The sequence below is a fragment of the Trachurus japonicus genome, chromosome 18 (genome assembly GCF_045865225.1).
Source record: "Trachurus japonicus isolate A0001 chromosome 18, Traja_1.0".
Taxonomy (NCBI): Eukaryota; Metazoa; Chordata; class Actinopteri; order Carangiformes; family Carangidae; genus Trachurus; species Trachurus japonicus.
Window position 1 is genome coordinate 15,128,603 of NC_140924.1, and position 18,410 is coordinate 15,147,012.

Genomic DNA, 18,410 nt, shown 5'->3' on the forward strand with positions numbered 1-18,410 from the left:
GCCACGGCAGCAATGAATGGGAGTGGATGTAAGTTCCGCTGTTTAGGCTGTTTCCATCCCTCAAAGCCGCAATTTTTTTCCACAGACAGCGTCAGATGGCTACTCAAACATGCACCGAGAAGTTTATTTACTTCAAGCAAGCCGACATGTTTGTAAAACTAGATCTAATTCAAAGTCTCCCGGAGTCTCGCGCGAGACCCAGTTGCCGTGCTCGGTGTGTTCAGGTGCAGTGGGAAAAGCTACCGTTTGTGTCATAAACACAGGAATATCAACTCTTTACTTGCTTCAAGTAAAAAAAACTTCTCGGTGCATGTTTGAGTAGCCACCTGACGCTGTCTGTGGAAAAAAATTTACACTTCAAGCAAGTAAAGAGTTGATATTCCTGTGTTTATGACACAAACGGTAGCTCCTACTGCGCCTGAATACACCAGCACTGCAACTTTGGGCTCGCGCGAGACTCCGGGAGACTTTGAATTAGATCTAGTTTTACAAACATGTCGGCTTGCTTGAAGTAAATAAACTTCTCGGTGCATGTTTGAGTAGCCATCTGATGCTGTCTGTGGAAAAAAATTGCGGCTTTGAGGGCTGTAAACAGCCTAAACAGCGGAACTTACATCCACTCCCATTCATTGCTGCCGTGGCGATGCGCGGACAGACGCAACTACCGCAAAACAGGAGTGATTAAACTGAAAATCTTCAGATTCCTTCTTTTAGACCTAAAATGATATGAAAATACACCCCCGAGTTGAATTCGCCTGGAATTGTCCTTTAACACATCTCACTCACACCACAGGACAATCTCGTAGTATAGAGGGTGCAGGAGCGAATTAACGTAGCTAGCCCTATAGTAGCGCAAGTGAACGTATAGTAAACATGGCAACGAATGTAGGGACGCCCGATGTCACAACCTAGAGAGATCGTAGGTCATGTTGACTCGATGAAGATGGTGCTGATGATGATCACAGGATGTAAAAACAAGCCTTCCTCCCTGTCAGACACAACATCACACAAATGAGTCATAACTGACACCAATCGTCACGGTGACGACCGGGCGTCAACAGCAGACGTAGCAGGGTCTGGGAGTTGTTTACAAACAACAAACACTCACTGTTGATTCACACCACATCCAAACCGCAGAGCCTCGCGTCTGCCAGGTGGTGGACACACACACACACACACACACACACACACACACACACACACAGGGACTCATCAGGGTGTCCGTGTCCATGTGTTGAGCATCAGAACTGTGTGTTCTCCTCGACTGAAGCTCGCTCCTGCTGCCTCCTCTCCAACACGCTTTGCCAATAAATGTTTTTTTTTTAAGCTGATGGTGCTGAATATAACGAGGCCTCATCTGCTGTGGAGTCTCACTTCGAACAAAACAAAAACTCACAACTTTAAAACCGTTATATACACACAAGTCAGAACCAAAGGCAACAACAAGCCACTGCTGGACTTTGATTTCTTTGAGCTTTGAATCAACGCATTTGGAATTAAGTCTGAAAAATGTATCCAAATATTATTGAAATCCAAAAAGTTAAATGTGTCAAAACAACATTTATGCTTTTCTTCCCTGCACGTGATCCCAGTTAGGCCTACTCCCTCCACAACAGAGTGATATTCCCCTTTTTCTCTTTCCCATTCTCAAATTCAAGCCTCACACACACACACACACACACACACACTCTCTCCGTCCGTCATCTGGAAGTGATTGCGTCCACCATTACAGCATGCCTTGGCCAACGTAAAGCGTGTTGCTGTTGACAGCCAGCCTTTTGTCTGTAACAGCCCTGAGAGAAAAGCTGTGCACAGAAACACATTGATAAAACCAGCTTGCTCTGCACACACAAACACACACAATACAGTCTGTTAACTCACTCATACCCAGAACAACTAGGCTATTAGTCAGTTGCAGCCACAACACATTTCAATCAAAGTCAAACTAAGTGGTTTTCAGTGTTTGGCCATTACTAATTGACTAATTAATTAGAAGATTATCGTTTCAAACATGAAGAATCAGCCCCCTGAAGTCAGAACAGCAAATCAGAGTAACTCCGAGCTCACAATCCAAGATGGCCGCTCCATACGTCAACAATGAATAAAAGCTGAATATTACACTGTTTATCAGCTACTTAGTCCTGTTTTTGTGTCATAATATTAGTCATATGGATCAACTTCTACCTGTAGACAGTGTTGTGCTGTTTTTACTCACAAACTATCACAGTGCATTGTTATAGCTGGTAAGCTACTAGTTAACAATGCTACCAACAACAAGCTAGCCTACATTACACCATTTATCAACCATTTAGTCTTGTTTTTTTCTTGTAGCTACAGTATTGTGTAGTTTTTACCTGTAGACATGTTGTTATTGTTCTAATAGACTACTTACGATATATTTTGGACTGTAATCTTCATCCTTCTTCATTCTTCATAATCATGTAGCCTATCATTAACTTTGTCCGGAATTCCACCACTTTATTTCCGTCTCCTTGGTAACAGTAACCATAGTTGTTACATTCCACTTCCGGTACTCAGATTTCAAAATAAGGGCACACATGAACATCTTACTTAGCCATATTCACAGCGTAAGCAGGTAAGCGTTGTCACTCAGGGTGGGAAGATTCAACGCCGTCACAAAACGTTACTGTTAACATTAGCAGTTGCAACTAATGCCGGCTAACTTAATTCAAATCAGTTTAACCCAAATGTCGTTTTACTTTGAAATATGGCCCACTAAGTGTCCCTTCAGACGTTAACAACCCATGCCTTCCTTAAATCTGTATAAACCAGGAAGCAATGAAAGGAAAGCAGTTTATCAGACTCCCGGCGTTTGTACGGCTTGCTGCCAGGGACGCAGCGGTAGTTTGTTTGCCCCAAGTGATGATGTAAGGAAATATGGCGAGTCGACGCTGTGAATATGGTCAATAACAGATGTTTGGACGTAATTTTGAGGCATTACAAAATGTGTTGTTGTTAGCTAACAATTCTAACAACAACAACTAATAAAAGGGTTGATTTGGGCACTTGTTACCGACTCATAGCTGAAATGTGGTTGACTCAGATGTGACGTCATTCCCAGCTCCGACTTCAGAGGTAAATGGAAAACCACATCGCAAGCAGGAGAACTAAGGATCATGGATAAATCACTGCGAAGTTTGCACACACACACACACATTATCATGACATCTTCCTCAGTGTGTCATGTTTACATACTGCTGGCGTCATAGACTCCACATCTGGAACAATATGCCTCCATTGAGACACGCACACACACACCTGTGGTATTTGAGGATCCCTCAGAACAACCTCCATGTCCTCCGAACTCTACTTTTATCTCATTTTTCACTCCCTCGTTCCTTTGAATTCTTCTCATTTCACAGCTTTTTGTTTTGTCTTAAAGGAAAAATAACTTGGGACAAACTCTTTTGTCATGAAGATGTAAACAAGGACGATCTATCATCACATGTTCTCCATGCTCTGGTTTGTGTGGAGTCTTTCCTTCGTCACACTTTTATAACCAACAAAGCGAAACATCAAACAAAGAAAAAATCAAACTAGAAAATTACATAACAGTCTCCTAAGCAGTTGTCAATTTCTCCTCCTTTTGATCTTCCCATCCTTCCTCCTCCAGCAGCTCCCTCCTGTTTTCTTATCTCTCCGCTTCTTCTTCATCTTTCTTTTCTGTCTCCTCTCTCTGCTCCTTCTCTCCCTCCCCACCTCCCTTTCATCCCTTCTTCTTGTTCTTGTTCTTCTTCTTGTATGGTTTCCCCCCCCATTTTCATCTCACTCCCATTAATACTGCACATTCAAACTCGCAGACGGCGCCGCTCCCCAGGGGAAGAACATAAGACTGCAGGCTCAGACAGAGTGTGCGTGTGTGCATGTATGTGTGTGTGCGTGCATGTGTGTGTGCACTGACATAAGAAAAAGAAAAACTACATGTAGTTCACAGCAGGACGTCTGGAGGGTTAGAGACGCTGTAAGACAACACATTTACACACAAAAACACACAGACACACACACATTGTACTTCATGGATCCCATACAGAAGTATACAATAGCTCTGGGTGGTTTCCATGGCGACTTGTCTGACCAAAAATATGCAGTGGAAGGAGGTAAATATGACTTACATAAAGAGAGAGAGAGAAAAGTGTTATCCCTTTGGCTGTAGCCTGTGTGTGTGTTGGTGTGTGTTACTCTACACACTTTGCACAAACTTCACATGAAGTTTTCTCACTGTTTGCAGCACAGCTTAAAGACTGTGTGTGTGTGTGTGTGTGTGTGTGTGCGTGCGTGCGTGCGTGTGTGTGTGTGGATGTGTGTGTGCAAGAGGAAAGGACTGTCGGGCTCTCGGCCAAGTCAGGAAGTTGTTAGCAGGTTTTCTTCTCCGTCTCTTTTACCTGAATCTACAATTCACTCTGGTTTTTCAGAAGAAGAACGGCATTCCCTCCCTCCCTTTCTCTCTCTCTCTCTCTCGCTTTAGTACATTTTCCTGTTTTTGCACACACACACAGACACACACACATATATGCATAAAGACACACACTCCACCTTATTCCTCTTTGTGGGTAATTAATGGTCGAGTTGACCACAGAAACCACAGAGGGGCCCATAGTTCCACCTCCACCTAATTCCAGCTTCACTAACTAATCACACACACACACAGAAAACTGAGCATGTGCAGGCACACACATACACACAAGAAAAATGTCTCACACACACACACATACGCACACACACACACTAACTCTGAAAACACAAAGCAGCAAGGGGAAATACTAACGGCTCCAACAGAAACATTAAATGCACTACATCTACTATGGTTTCTCACTGACCTTGAAAACACACTCAAACACACTTGGTTACACACACACGCACGCATACACACACACAGTGATTTATTTCACAGACCTTCTGAGAATTACAACTGAATCATTGAGTCTCCTCCAGTCGACCATATGGGAATGTGATGATACAGAGAAAATATCAGATCGATGCGTCACTTCGGTTCAAACTCTTGTTTGTGTGTGAACAGAGAAGAAACAACTGAATTCACACTGAGCTTTCACAACTCAAACTAATTCAAACTTGCGCTCTGACGATCCTGTACATATTTTGAAAGATATCCGTCCTAAGGTAAGGTAAATAGTCTCTAAACTCTAATAATAGGCTTAGAAACTGAAATAAAAAGGTAAACAAGTCTTACAAATGAGACAATGTGACATAATGACACATATTTGGATCTAATGACTGTATCAGCAGGACAACATCCCTCAAAAATCACTATTGGGTTTAGGGAAAGATCACATTCAGGGTTCAAAATAAAGCACTATGTTAATATTTGAGGTTGTTGTCAACATGTTCATGTATTCAAGGTCACAGCTTGATCATTTTCAGATTGCTGCCTTAAAATGTGGTTTCAAACACCAGGCCACAGTGTTTTTTTCAAGTTTTTCTGACTGTTGTTGCTAACTTTCAGCTCTCTCCTGTTTTAAAACAACGGATAGACTACATGTCTCAACAAAAGAAAAGGTTGCCAGAGATGAATCAACACTGACACGAAAATTTTCATTGAATTTGACGGTTTAATTTCCTCCTTCTCCAAACTTCCTTGTGGTGTACCTCAAGGGTCCATTCTGGGTCCCCTTATTTTTCCTATTGGCATGGCATGATTAGACCTTGTTCTACAAACTTTTGTTTCTGGTAGTTTCATATGTGCTTCAGATATAAAGTGATGGATGCCATGCAAATTTCACCAATTTCATGAGGATAAGATGGAGATAATTAAATTTGCCTCACCGTGCTTGGCAGTAGAAATTTATTGTAAGCGTTCAAGCACAAGTCTTGTTTTTCTCTAGTATTAAACCCTGGTGCTGACCCTACCCCCCAAACTTAACTCTAGCCCATACATACCTTACTTTCATCCAGTCTGAACTACAGGAACTCGTTATATTCTGCACCATATAAAAAAAACACTAAATCAGCTGCAATTAGTCCAGAATAGGCTGCTGGAGTCTGACGAGAAGAGAGCGCATTAGGTCAGACTTAGCAGCCTCTCATTGGCTTCCCATTGCTTCCAAAAAATGTTCTAAAATTCCTTTTATTACATGCAAAATATGAACTGGATCAGCTTCTTTTAAATGGGTCACAGCTGCTCAGATCATTAGTTTTTTCTTATCAAACTTTAGAGATGATTCAACAGGCAACAAGACGATGACGGATGGCAACAAGCAGCCCAGCCAGAAAGAGAGTACAGGTTGAGCCTTTGATATGAACCTTTCTGGTTGAATTAGATCGTTGAACATGGTCGAAAGAGGAAATTAAGTTTCCAGATTTGCTGAACACTAAAAAAAGAGGGCAGCATCTAAATCTTTACTGTCGTCCTGTTTCAAGGAGACATTATTGTTATGATGAATAATTCCACTTGGTTTATTATGAGAATCTGCAAATGAGTCTGACTTTCTGGTGAATTGGCAGCTCTGAATATTACATTTCACTAAAAATTTAAATCAGATTATAAAAAAAATGAAAACATCTTTCTCCTGCGGTGTTTTGGGAGCGGTGGCGGGAAGTTCCTCTGCACCGCCGCCACCACCACCACCACCACCGCTGCTACTGCTGCTTCTGCTGCCTCTGAATCACTGCCAGTAGGAAGAGTGAGTGATGGTGGAGGAGGAGAAGGAGGAGGAGGAGTGAACATTTTGACACTGAAAAAGATTTCTCAGACCACAGCTTGCATGTGTGATAAAAACCCTCTGTGGTTTAAGAGAACATCTCCAAAGTGAAAGCCAGGATGTCTTAAGTCATCCATCTCCACTGAACACTTCAATGTGTCGGGTCAGAGCCTCAATTTATCTCCAAACATCGGCTCAAAAAACAAGTTTTTAAGAAGGACTACACGTCGCTGGCTGTTAAAGCATGATGAGATGTGTTGGAGGATGGAGACCGAGGGGGGAAAAGCAGTGAGAGAGGAGGAGAAGGGGAATTACAGAGGGGCCAACAGGGAGGGATACTGAGTCATGAGGTTGACGTCCACCCGTGGGAACGAGGGAGGAGAGGGGGAGGATGGGGGGAATTAGAGAGAGAAAAAGAAAAGGAGAGGGAGTTAAAGACTTTTTCTCATCAACCATTTGATTTTCATAACAGGCTTTGGGGGGAAATTAATAGGCTAGTATAGAGCAACAAAAGGAAAAGACAGATTTCGGTACAGCTTTAGAAAATCAGTGCAGCAGGAAAAGATTTCCTCATAATCCAAACATTATTCTTTCGGAGCAAAAACCTGGTGCCTACATTACCCATAATGCAACTCAAATGCTGAGAGTTTGGTCCAAAAACTGAAATTAACTGCACTCTAGTCCAACTGAGCACTGGATAACACAACGAGACAAAAGTGCTAATAATCAGTTTTCACTTCTGTTAATGATTTTTAGCTCAGGGTTGGTCGGTTGGTTGGTCGGTTGGTTGGTCGGTCGGTCGGTCGGTCGGTCGGTCGGTCGGTCGGTCGGTCGGTCGGTCGGTCGGTCGGTCGGTCGATTGGTGGTAGGTTGATTGGTGGTTGGTTGGTTGGTTGGTTGGTTGGTTGGTTGGTTGGTTGGTTGGTTGGTTGGTTGGTTGGTTGGTTGGTTGGTTGATTGGTGGTTGGTTGGTTGGTTGGTTGGTTGATTGGTTGATTGATGGTTGATTGGTTGATTGGTGGTTGGTTGGTTGGTTGGTTGGTTGGTTGGTTGGTTGGTTGGTTGGTTGGTTGGTTGGTTGGTTGGTTGGTTGGTTCCTACCATTTTTACCAAGTCAGAAATGTCAATGTCAACTTCAGGGGACACTGCAGCTGAAATTTCCAACAGGGAAACAGGACAAACCAAGAGACCCAGATGCGTTATGTGAGCAGCTGCTAACATTTGATTCTTCCTAACTCCACGTCAACTTTCTCAACTTTGTACTTTTTCAGACCCAGACAACAATTGACTCATCTGAGGGGATTCATCAGGCTTTGTGCAGCTCCCTCTGAAACACACAACCCTGTAAACACACTGGAAACATCTGTGGGGATCAGCAGCAAATAGCAATAAATCTTAAAAAGAGAAGTGACATTCGGTGTCACATGTTACTGATGGTTCCCATATCATGTGACAGGTACATACAATCACTCATGCACACCTGTATGTCACTATAGGTGCTTCAAATTGCCTTGTGCACATCAGTTAGTGATGTCCCTGAATGCCTCCTGAGGAACTTTTAATCCAGGTGTAGAAACGACAGCAGTGAAACTAGTTTTTCCAGTCGTACACTTTGTTCCAGCTGCTCGGCCTCCGAGATGATGAATTTCTCCCTGTATGACGGATGAATGTCGGCAGCTCTAAACACACACACACACACGCTCCCAAAACCACAACTTCACATCTCCAAAGGGGCCAAAAGAAACATTTATTTGGAAAGCACCACTTGTTGCAAATGAGCAAAATTACAGCGCAGGTGTTAATTCGTGCATAAAATTGCCGTTTCGACTCCACAAACCATAAACACATGAACCACCGACCACATTTCTAACGCGCCGACCGACCTGTTGTCATCACCCTTTATGAAGATGGATAATGAATTACACTGTGATTTGAGTAGATTTATCCAGAAAACAGTGATGTTTATACATGTCAAAGCAGAATAAGGCTGCCCGGCTGTGCTCCCCAGGGGATGAAACTTAACCATGTTGCACTTGAGGCCACGCCCCCCCAACGCTGATGTCATAGCAGGTGCGTCGTCTTTGACAGCTCAGGGAAAACACCTGCAGTGAAATCACCGAGCGAGATCTGTCCAGAGGTGAAATGTGCTTCTAATTTGAAAACCACAGAGAGCAGCTTCTCTTCCTGTGAGCGATCGGCCATCTAAAACATCCTCAGCTCCGACAAAACATTTAACCCTGCGTCGACTCGGACCGAGAACGAGGGGGGAATGTTTCGCTGCAAGAAAATCAGAAGGAATGTGTTTTTTCCCAGAGAGAATATACGGTTGGGGGGAGAAAAAAAGGCACCAAAAGAAAAACACTTTGGTTCCCATTCACATACTTGGGATATTCCTGCGCTACTTCAACGGGGTCATCAGCATGCCTGACAGAAAATGGCAGGAAATTAAGCCAGTGTGAGAAACAGAAAGCTGCAAATTCCTCGAGCTGAGACCCAGAGTGAGTGACGGCTTCCAGTGGAAAGAAGGACACACACACAGATGCAAACACACTCCGGTGCTATCGAGCTTTCCGAAAGTGACGACTGACATCCCCTTCCTCTGTATCAGTTCGACTCTTCCTCTGTGGGAAGCCTGTTTCGATCCCTGCAGGCCTCGTCATCGTATCAGCGAGGCCCCTGGAAGCGGCTCATGAGGGACCGGACTCCTGTACAAACTCTGGACCGGGTGGAAAAAAACCCTCATCAGGGGCCTGGAACATGTGCTGCTTCGGCGTGGCCTTTCCTTATGCAACCCTTAGTTTCACTGTTTCTGGCAGGTGGGAGGTGGGGGAGGTTGTTAGTGGAAGAGAAGTCGATATCCTCAAACCCCAGAAATCTGAACAGGCCAAACCAAACCAAACCAAACCAAACCAAACTTTAACCACAGCTGTGGCAGAATCTCAGTCCAGTCAGTCCAAAGCTCAGCAGCCATAGTTCAGTCCAGCCTCATGCCTCAAAGACACCACATTCACAAAATACAATAAAACAGAAACCCAAAGGCTTTGGTGCTTTTTAATGGACATAAGATGAGTCGTAAGGACTAAGCCAGTTCTTGCTGGCCCTTCTTCCACCAAGATGGTTCCAGTGCTGGTTCGGAGCCAGTGCCTGCTTAGCACCAGTTTTTTGCTTTTCCACCGCCTAAGCACCGGTTCGTGTTTCTTAAAACTGGTTCCAAGCAAGCACCAACTCCTTGCTGGGCTACAGCTAAGAACCGGTTCCTTCCTGCGCGAAGATATACACGACGTTATCAATACGTATTAAGACTGTTTATCAATGTAAACACAGCTAATGCTCAAATCAAAACATATCGCCGTCAAAACGTAGCTGGCGGTTGCGGCGATTAGGACGAAGACGGCTTCTTTTTTCCTTTTTTTTAAAAGCCGGGTTTAGACTGAGAGTTATCGCTAATTAGATGGATCACGTCGGGTCGGTATTCAACACCCGCTGGTCGGACCGGGTTTTAATTTTCAGGTCCGTTCATGACTGTAGCAGGCAGCTCCTTACCAGTGGAAAAGCAAACTGGTTCTTTGGAGGCACCAGAGTTGAACCAGTTAAGCATCGAACCAGCACTGGAACCAGTTTGGTGGAAAAGGAGAGAACTGGTTACATCACTGGTTAAATCCATCAACATCATGTACCTACTACTACTTTCTTTCGTGTGCCGTCCAAAACAGTGAAGTTACTCGGCTCTCACCTGAGGCAGACAACGCAAACGCAAAGGGCGAAAAGACAAAGGAGGAAGAAGACGACGACGACTGTCAATGGCAGTAACACAGCTGTGAAACCCAGAGTTATCTATCTTGTTCAGTTCAGAGACTCGTCATAAAACTAGTTTTGTTGACAGTGAAAACATGTACAAGCCTACTTTGTTGTCCACACAGGAATCAGTAAGTGAATTGATAAAGAATCAGCTCAATAGGCAGAATTGATAATGGCGTTGGTAGCCGTTAAACCTTACCAATCTCCATCCCTAAAGCTGAGAACTCTGGTGCATTAGAAAAACGTTTACAGCGCTCGGTCTAAACAGCTCTTTCTTATCTTTTTCCATGCAAGAAGCCATTAAGTGCACATTCAAGGCTCCATTAAGGCTTCTCATGTTAAAATATGTCAGCTGGAGCTAATGTTATCTTAATTCGCTAGCTAGCTAAGGCTGATAACATCTGACTAAAGAAAAAAATTCAAATTCAAGTAGTAGAAGAAGTGCATTGTTTCCATGTGAGTGGTTTTAGGGAAAAGAAAAGTTGACTTGACAAAAATCGATAAGTAGAATTAATGAAAAATAAGGAGCTAAAAAGTTTTTAAATCCTTTCAAACATCCAACTTTCCTTCCTCCAACAATCGCTCCATCTGCTCCTTTTCACACTTATATCCCACAAAATGCTGCTTATTGTTTGTAAAGTATTTGGAGCAAACATTTCACATCCCAATACATAATCACATTATTGAGCGCCGCAATATTGATTAGTTAGATTAGATCCAGAGACTGTTGAAAAGTGAACACAGTCACTACAAAAAGAGAAACGAGAGAAACAACTAAGGATACGAGAAAAAAAGAGACTGAAGAAATGTCACACACAAAAATTACAGCGAATACATAATAAAAAAACAACCAGATAGAGACGCACAACAACAAAGACGCACAAAACGATGACTAAGAGATTCAAAAAAAGCCTCTAAAAATACAAAACATCTACAAACAATGCAGCCATGTCTCTCTGATGTCACGTTGTCGTCTCTTAAAAAAACAAAACAACTTTAGCTTCTTTCAGGGAGTCGTGCACACGCTTGTGTTTCCTCCATCCGGTTTTTCTGGAGCTGGAGACGTTAAATAGTTTATCTTCAGCAACACTGAGCCAGAAACAGGCGGGAAAAGGAGAGAGAGAGAAGAGAGGTGGTGGAGAGAGGATGATAATGAGTGAGGAAGGCCCAGTCCAGCTCTATTGATTATTTAGCCGTGTGCTGCTGCTGCTGCTGCCCACATGTTAGTGATACAGTGATACAGTGGAGCCCACACAGCATTTAGAAAAGACAAGAAGAGATGATGAACATAAAGACAGAGATGAATCTTTTCTCTTATACACACACACTCTCTGTAAAGTAAACTGAATGGAGAGCTGCTTTTTGTTTTATCTTTCTTCCTCTTCTCCTCTTTCCAGCTTCTACATCTGGTCTGTGTTTAGAGGGACTTTCTCTCTTATCACACTGTACAGTACATGCTCGCTCACACACACACACACACTCACACACACTCGTACACACTCGCACACACAGCTGACAGCCTCGTAAAACCCGTGTTCGCAGTCGACGTTATACTTTCTCCGTGCGCTCACTCCTTCGCTCGCTCCTTGAGCTTTAACGCAAACACTGAGAGAAGAACAGCTAAGTAAAAACAGGTCGGTCGGCCATTGCCAAAAATCTCCCATCATGCATTTGGCCTAATCTTATTATACTTGCATAGAGGAACACGTGATGGTGTGTCCCACCTTAAACACTGATCGGCTACAGAAGGAGCATCACTGTGTTGTATGTAGCCTACAAGCAGGCTGAGATGATCAATCACTTGGTAACTCTGGGTTATTGATTGATTGATGAAAAGTTATTGATTGTTTGAACAGTTCTTCTACAGGTGAGCTGGAAAACTCTTAAAAGACGACTTCAAACGTCTGAACCAAACAACACTTCAAGGGGAAATCTCAAGGGGAAAACCTCTATCGTCCAATCAGATCGATTCAGAAGCCGTCGTCGCTAGGAAACAACAGTCACAGAGCAGGAAGGTAATGACACCTGCAGCTACAGGTAAAAGGATAAAGGTTGTTATGTTGTGTTGTATGTCAAACAAAATTACCCCCCGTGTTGTTAGCATCTGGCTCAGAAATCCAGTAGAACCAGTGCACAGGTCGTAAGAAAGGTCGCACCAGTGCTTCTTCATTCAACCACCAGGGGGCAGAGACAAGTAAAATGACTTTAAAAGGTTTTAAATAGTGAGAAATTAAGTAAAAAACTGAGCAACAACGGAAAATACAAACTCTTTGTGTAAAATCTGTTAAATGACCCCATCATAAACTAGACGGAGAATTATTCTTAAACTGAGCAGAAACTTTTCTCACTTGAAGAAACACAGGTCAGACTCCGATTTGAATCATATTTGCTCTTCGGAAAAATCCATAATCTATCAATATGTTCAATTCTTATTCGAAACTACCAGACACGAGACGTCTCTACAGGTTTTCATCCTCGGTGTTTCGAATGCAGACTCGTCACCAACTCCTGCTGAGTTTTACAGGCGAGGCTCAGAGAAACCAAACATGTTTACAGCGTCTGTTGTGAGGCTTTAACCTCCTGTGAGTGACAACAGCATCATGTTGAAATGTGTCCTTACCTGCTGCAGCTGCGGTGTGAAGGCAGGTGTGTGTGTGTAGCTGGGTGTGTCTCTGTGTGTTTATGTGTGTGTTTGTGTTTGACAGTGACACAGACGCAGGAGGTGACGCGGTGACGGGAACACAAAGTGGCAGGTACAGTGACAAAACTCTGAAACATGTATGACATCTCTGCTTTTACACCAGCCACACATTCCTGTCTCTCTCTCTCTTTCTCTGTACGCCCACAGCAACGTGCTGCCTTCAGGAGCACCCTGTAAAAAAACATCCAAACAGCTTCAAGTCGCAGAAAAGTGAAGTGGAAGATGCAGGAGAAGGTGTCAGCGAGTCATAAATCATCTCCGCCTCCTCCAAGTTCACATTTTTAGTGATTCAATCAGGGATTTATGGCAACAAATCTCACTTTTCCCAGCTGGTTTAAACACATGGATTCTGGTATTTCCTGCAGCACCTGAACGCAGGACACCTTTTGCTGCCAGCTGACACAAACAAACCTCACAATAATAAACCTCTCAAGCTGGATAAACGTGGAGATAAGACACACACAGAGAGAGAGAGAGCAGTTATGAGTCCAAGCTGAAATGAAATGTCTCCACAAACTTTGACACCACTGGTCCAACTCTGCTCCTACAGAGTGACCCCAGGTGTGAGTGTGTAGATGTGTGTTTGAGTGTGTGTTTGAGTGTGTGTACCTCTCGGTGGAGGCTTGCTGACCAGCTCTGCGACGTGCCGCTGCAGCCGGACCACTCTGCCCTCCAGCGCGCCGGAGCGGTGGCAGGCGGACACCAGCTCCCCCTCCAGCTCCTCCAGGATGCTCACCGACAGCCGGGACAGATCCGAGAGCTGCCGCAGCACCGAGCACAAGGTGAAGCCGCACACGTCTCCCAAGTCCCCGAAAACCTCCGCGGCTTGCTGCTGCCTCCGCTTCCACCTCCTCCTCTCCTCCTCCTGCTGCTGCTGCTGCTGCTGCTGCTGCGCCTCCAGCAGCTGCAGCCTGCCGTCCGGCGCCTTGCACACATCTTTCGGAAGTATCGTCCGCTTGTGGAAAGGCATGATTTCCTCTCCACACACCAAAAAGAAAAACAAATCACAAACTCCGTCCGTGCGTGGTCAAGTTATATCCCTGTGGTCCTTCTCCCTCCGGCTGGCGCACAGACGCATGCTACGACTCCTCCGGGAGAGAAAACTCCGCCGCTGCTGCTGCTGCTGCTGCTGGAGGAGAAGGAGGAGAAGAAGCTTGGAGCGAGTTGCGCGTCGTGCGCACTCATTGTTATTTTTTTGGGGTTTTTTTTTTTGGTGACTGGGCGCGAGCTTGGCTTGTGTTGGTCCGCGCAGAGCTCAGACTCAGCTGCTCTGACTAATTATGTCAAATTAATCACAATGAAACACACAAGACATCCGCTAAAAAAGTTTCAAAATTAAAGCTCTGACAATCTAGCCTCAGGCAAAAGTGGGAGTGTCCACGCGTGGTTAAGGATTATCCAGGTGTAATTATTATAGGCTACTTACACTAATAAATAAAGTTTATGCACAATATGAATATAGAATGACTTCATTGTCTTCTTGTATATGATTGGTCCTACTCAAGAAAACACATCATACAATTAGATTAGTTTGAAATTAGTTAATCTGACTTTCCTCTGATTGGTTGTGTGTTTTATTTTGTATTTTTTATGGATTTGCACAGCCAAAAAATAGTTGTAATATGTAAAACTATATCATTTTAATGTGTGTTATGGTTTTTCTGTCCATATCAAATATGAATAAATCAACAATTTTGTGATGTTTTGCGTAATTTTCTTGCTCTTGACACTGATCGTTTCTCCTTTCTGCGTGCTTTTATTTTGAAGCCACATGAACCAAAGTGGCGTCTTATTTTGTAAAGCTTGACGGGCGACACGGGGAGCAACAGTCTGGTGTTTCCCCAGAACAAGAAGATGAAAAAAAAACCTGTCTGATGAGAAGAGGAGGGAAAGGAGGGATGGAGGAGGAAGAGGAGAAGAGAGATGAAGAAGAGGATGGAAGGAGAAGAGAAGAGAGTGAGGGTGTGATGATGAGACATGCAGGGGATGGATGAACTGCTCGGGAGTCCTTCACGCACGGCTGCGCGTGACTGTGCGCGCCCACGTGAGAGTCGGCGTGTGCATGTGTGGGGTATCGGCAGCACCAGACAAATGAAGAGACACTAACTTTTTGTTGCTTATTAATCTGAATGTCACAGTGTCCAGACAACACCTGTTTGTTTGTGTGTGTTTGTGTTTGTGTTCATTTCCTGCTTTAACACATCACAAGACATGATTTTACAGTTTTGTATTACAATTAATAACAATAATTACACTTTTGTAGTCATGTAATTAAAAAAACCCACACACAATTGACCTCTGGAGCTGAAAACTGAAGGCGACATATTAAATGGCTTAAACTGCAGTTCCTCCAACGACCACTAGAGGCTTCAAATCTCCAACGTTACAGCAGAAATAAAAGTCGTACAAAAACACTTTTTCGTCTCTACGTCCAAGTTCCTCGTTCATGACAACTTTACTGGGACGTTCGCCAGAAAAAACAAGCAAAAAAGTCTATAGGTCGTTTGTTCAGGAGCTCATTATGATCCATAGTTACGCTTTTTTTTGTTTAAGTGACATCTAGTGGCCACAGAAATTAAGACAGTAGCAGCGAAAGTAACATTGTGACGTAGCTACAAAGAAACATGGAAGACGATCGCAATGGGAGGTTGGGATGATTGGATGGGACTATTAGATAATCGATTCATTATGGTATTAATTAATTATGGTAACCATGAAAACCAAGGGCCATTACACACTAAGGAAACACTCACAAATGACCAAACTCTTTGGTTGGTTTCTTTTTAGGTTGAAGGACTTGTGTTGGGATTTTAATATAAAACTCACCTCTTTACATTTGAATTATTAAAGTTTAAAGTTTTCTTTGCCCATTTTTGGAATAAGCCAGGTGTTTGGGGACGCAGTCAGGGACTATTGACATCCATCCAACACCTCTGCTTCCTACTTTATGTACAGTCTGGGGTAAAATCTTAGACAATAGTCCGAAAAGAAAGAAAAAGATCCTAACAACTCTGCCAAATATGTCACACTGTGGGACCTATTTAAACAACTGGGTCTGGAAATGAGCGAGGAAGAAGAAGAAGAAGAACCAGGGGACATGAATTCCTGAGTGAGAGAAGAAATGAAGCGAGACAACACGAAGCTCTGTTTTTACTCTGGATTGATTGTTTTGTACATCTTGAACAAACGCACAGCAGCTCGTTGTGACTAATTACTTTAACAAGAAACAGTGCAAACCTGCGACTTTTCTTTTTCTTTCTTTTTTTTTTAACAAAACACAACCTGTTTGAGACAGAAAGTAAAAGTGCAGCACATGATGCCTTCAGGTCCTGGACCTTCGGAGTGTTTTTTTGTCTTTCTAAATAAAGTTTGGTTGAAACTGCAGCAGAAGAGGCGTCTGCAAGGCACACGTCAGTAAACACAAACCAAAACAAGAGCCCCACTCATGTCAAACCCACCACAACGTGACATTTCCTGACTTATGTCATTGTTTTTTCACGTGAGACCACTTTTCCTTTTCCCCCCTCCGAGTCTGACCCGGCCGACTTCACAAACGACCGCTGCAGATTACTCATCATCAGCTTTCGTTATGTAACACACAAGTCACAAGATCATCATTAGATTTCACCGAGAGGATCTTTTTCACATAGCAGCGAGTGAACGCCTCCTCCTCCTCCTCCTCCTCCTGGGCTCTTGTGTTTTCCTGCTTCTTTGTTTTTTTTGTCCTCCTCATAGTCCCTGAACACACCGCCGACCCGAGCCAGCAAAATCTCCCCCGGTTAACCAACAATACCAACTTCTCAAGAGGGGATTTATCTTCTTTTTCTTCCTCCCCTACAAAGTGACAACAAGTGCTCAAAGAGAGAGAGTGAGAGGGAATATGCAAGCCATTTTAACATTTAAAAGCCAGACTGGATATGTGTTGTAGATATCTGTAATTCAGTTTTGCCTATAGTCAAAAGGAATATTTCAGATATCCACAACTACATTCTTCCTATAAGACAAAACGTCACTTTAACCATTCATGTGTATGGGGTTTGTCATTACAGATATCTATAATTCAGTTGCAGATATCCGCTATGTGAATTATGGATATCTGTAACTGAATTACGAGTAGTACTAATACCAGTTTGAGATATCCACAATTTGATTCTGACTAGTCATAATTCCAGTTCAAGTTCAGTATCTTTAATTCACCTCAATTAAAGATATCTACATGTCCCTTTTCAGATATCTTAAATTAAATTTTGACTAGGCAAAATTGGAATTCGTAATAGTCGTAATTCAGTTACAGATATCCGTAATTCACATAGCGGATATCTGCAACTGAATTGTAGATATCTGTAATGACAAACCCCATACATATGAATGGCAAAAGTGACGTCATTTGTCCTAGGAAGAATGTAGTTGTGGATATCTGAAACGACAATTGTGGATAGGAAGAATGTAGTTGCGGATATCTGAAATGTTCTTTTTGACTAGGCAAAACTGAATTACAGATATCTTGAATCAAAAATCCAACTATTCAAAATGTAGTTACGACAAGTCAGAAAGACAATGTTAATTCTGGATAGTCAAACTTAGCTTTTAAATGTTAAATCTGCTTGCCACAGAGAAAGTGAGAGGGGAAAGTAACACACCACAGAGGTCAGAGTATCGCTTTAAGAAACCAGATCACTCGCTTCAGGAGCCTCTGGGGCAAATGACGTGGGCCCCTGGACTCCTCCGAGGAGTCAGGGTGGAGGAGCTCTATCCTCCCTCTCTGGAGCCGCTCGCTCGCTCGAACCCTCTCCTCTTGCTTCATCACAACAGTTTTTTGTTTTTTTCCCCCCCTCCTGCCAGCTGCTAGCTCACATCCTCTGCTGTAAATCTCATAATTATCAAGTGTCCTCCGTTCACCTCGTCCTCATGAGAGATGATGCATGAATCAAGAGTCTCATTCCAAAACAGACATTTGGAGCGTAAAACACTTTACTCTGATTAATTTAATAATGGTTTTAATATGCGTCTGCTGCTCGATGTTTTGAAAACCTTTCACTGCATGACATATTAAGTATTTAGCATTAATCAGCTTGCTAATTACACAGCTTTGATTTCCTTTCCTTTCTGTAATATTGATTAGCCTATTTTGTTTATCGTAAAAGTTTTGTTTATCTATCAGAGATTACAGTTTTGTGCCAAAAATTCGGAAAGTCAAAGCTGTTTTCATCACATTTCCAAGATAAAAACTGCTT

General features: G+C 43.1%; 1 protein-coding gene across 1 annotated transcript in view; it reads right to left on the reverse strand.

The window, feature by feature from the left end:
* nhsl2 (NHS-like 2) overlaps positions 1 to 18,410 on the reverse strand; it is a 148,378-nt gene that overhangs the window by 129,590 nt on the left and 378 nt on the right. The window contains exon 2 of the mRNA XM_085759772.1: positions 13,786 to 14,305. Within this exon, the coding sequence (XP_085615898.1) occupies positions 13,786 to 14,146 (361 nt within the window). The 5' untranslated portion in view covers positions 14,147 to 14,305. The remainder of the gene's footprint in view (positions 1 to 13,785; positions 14,306 to 18,410) is intronic.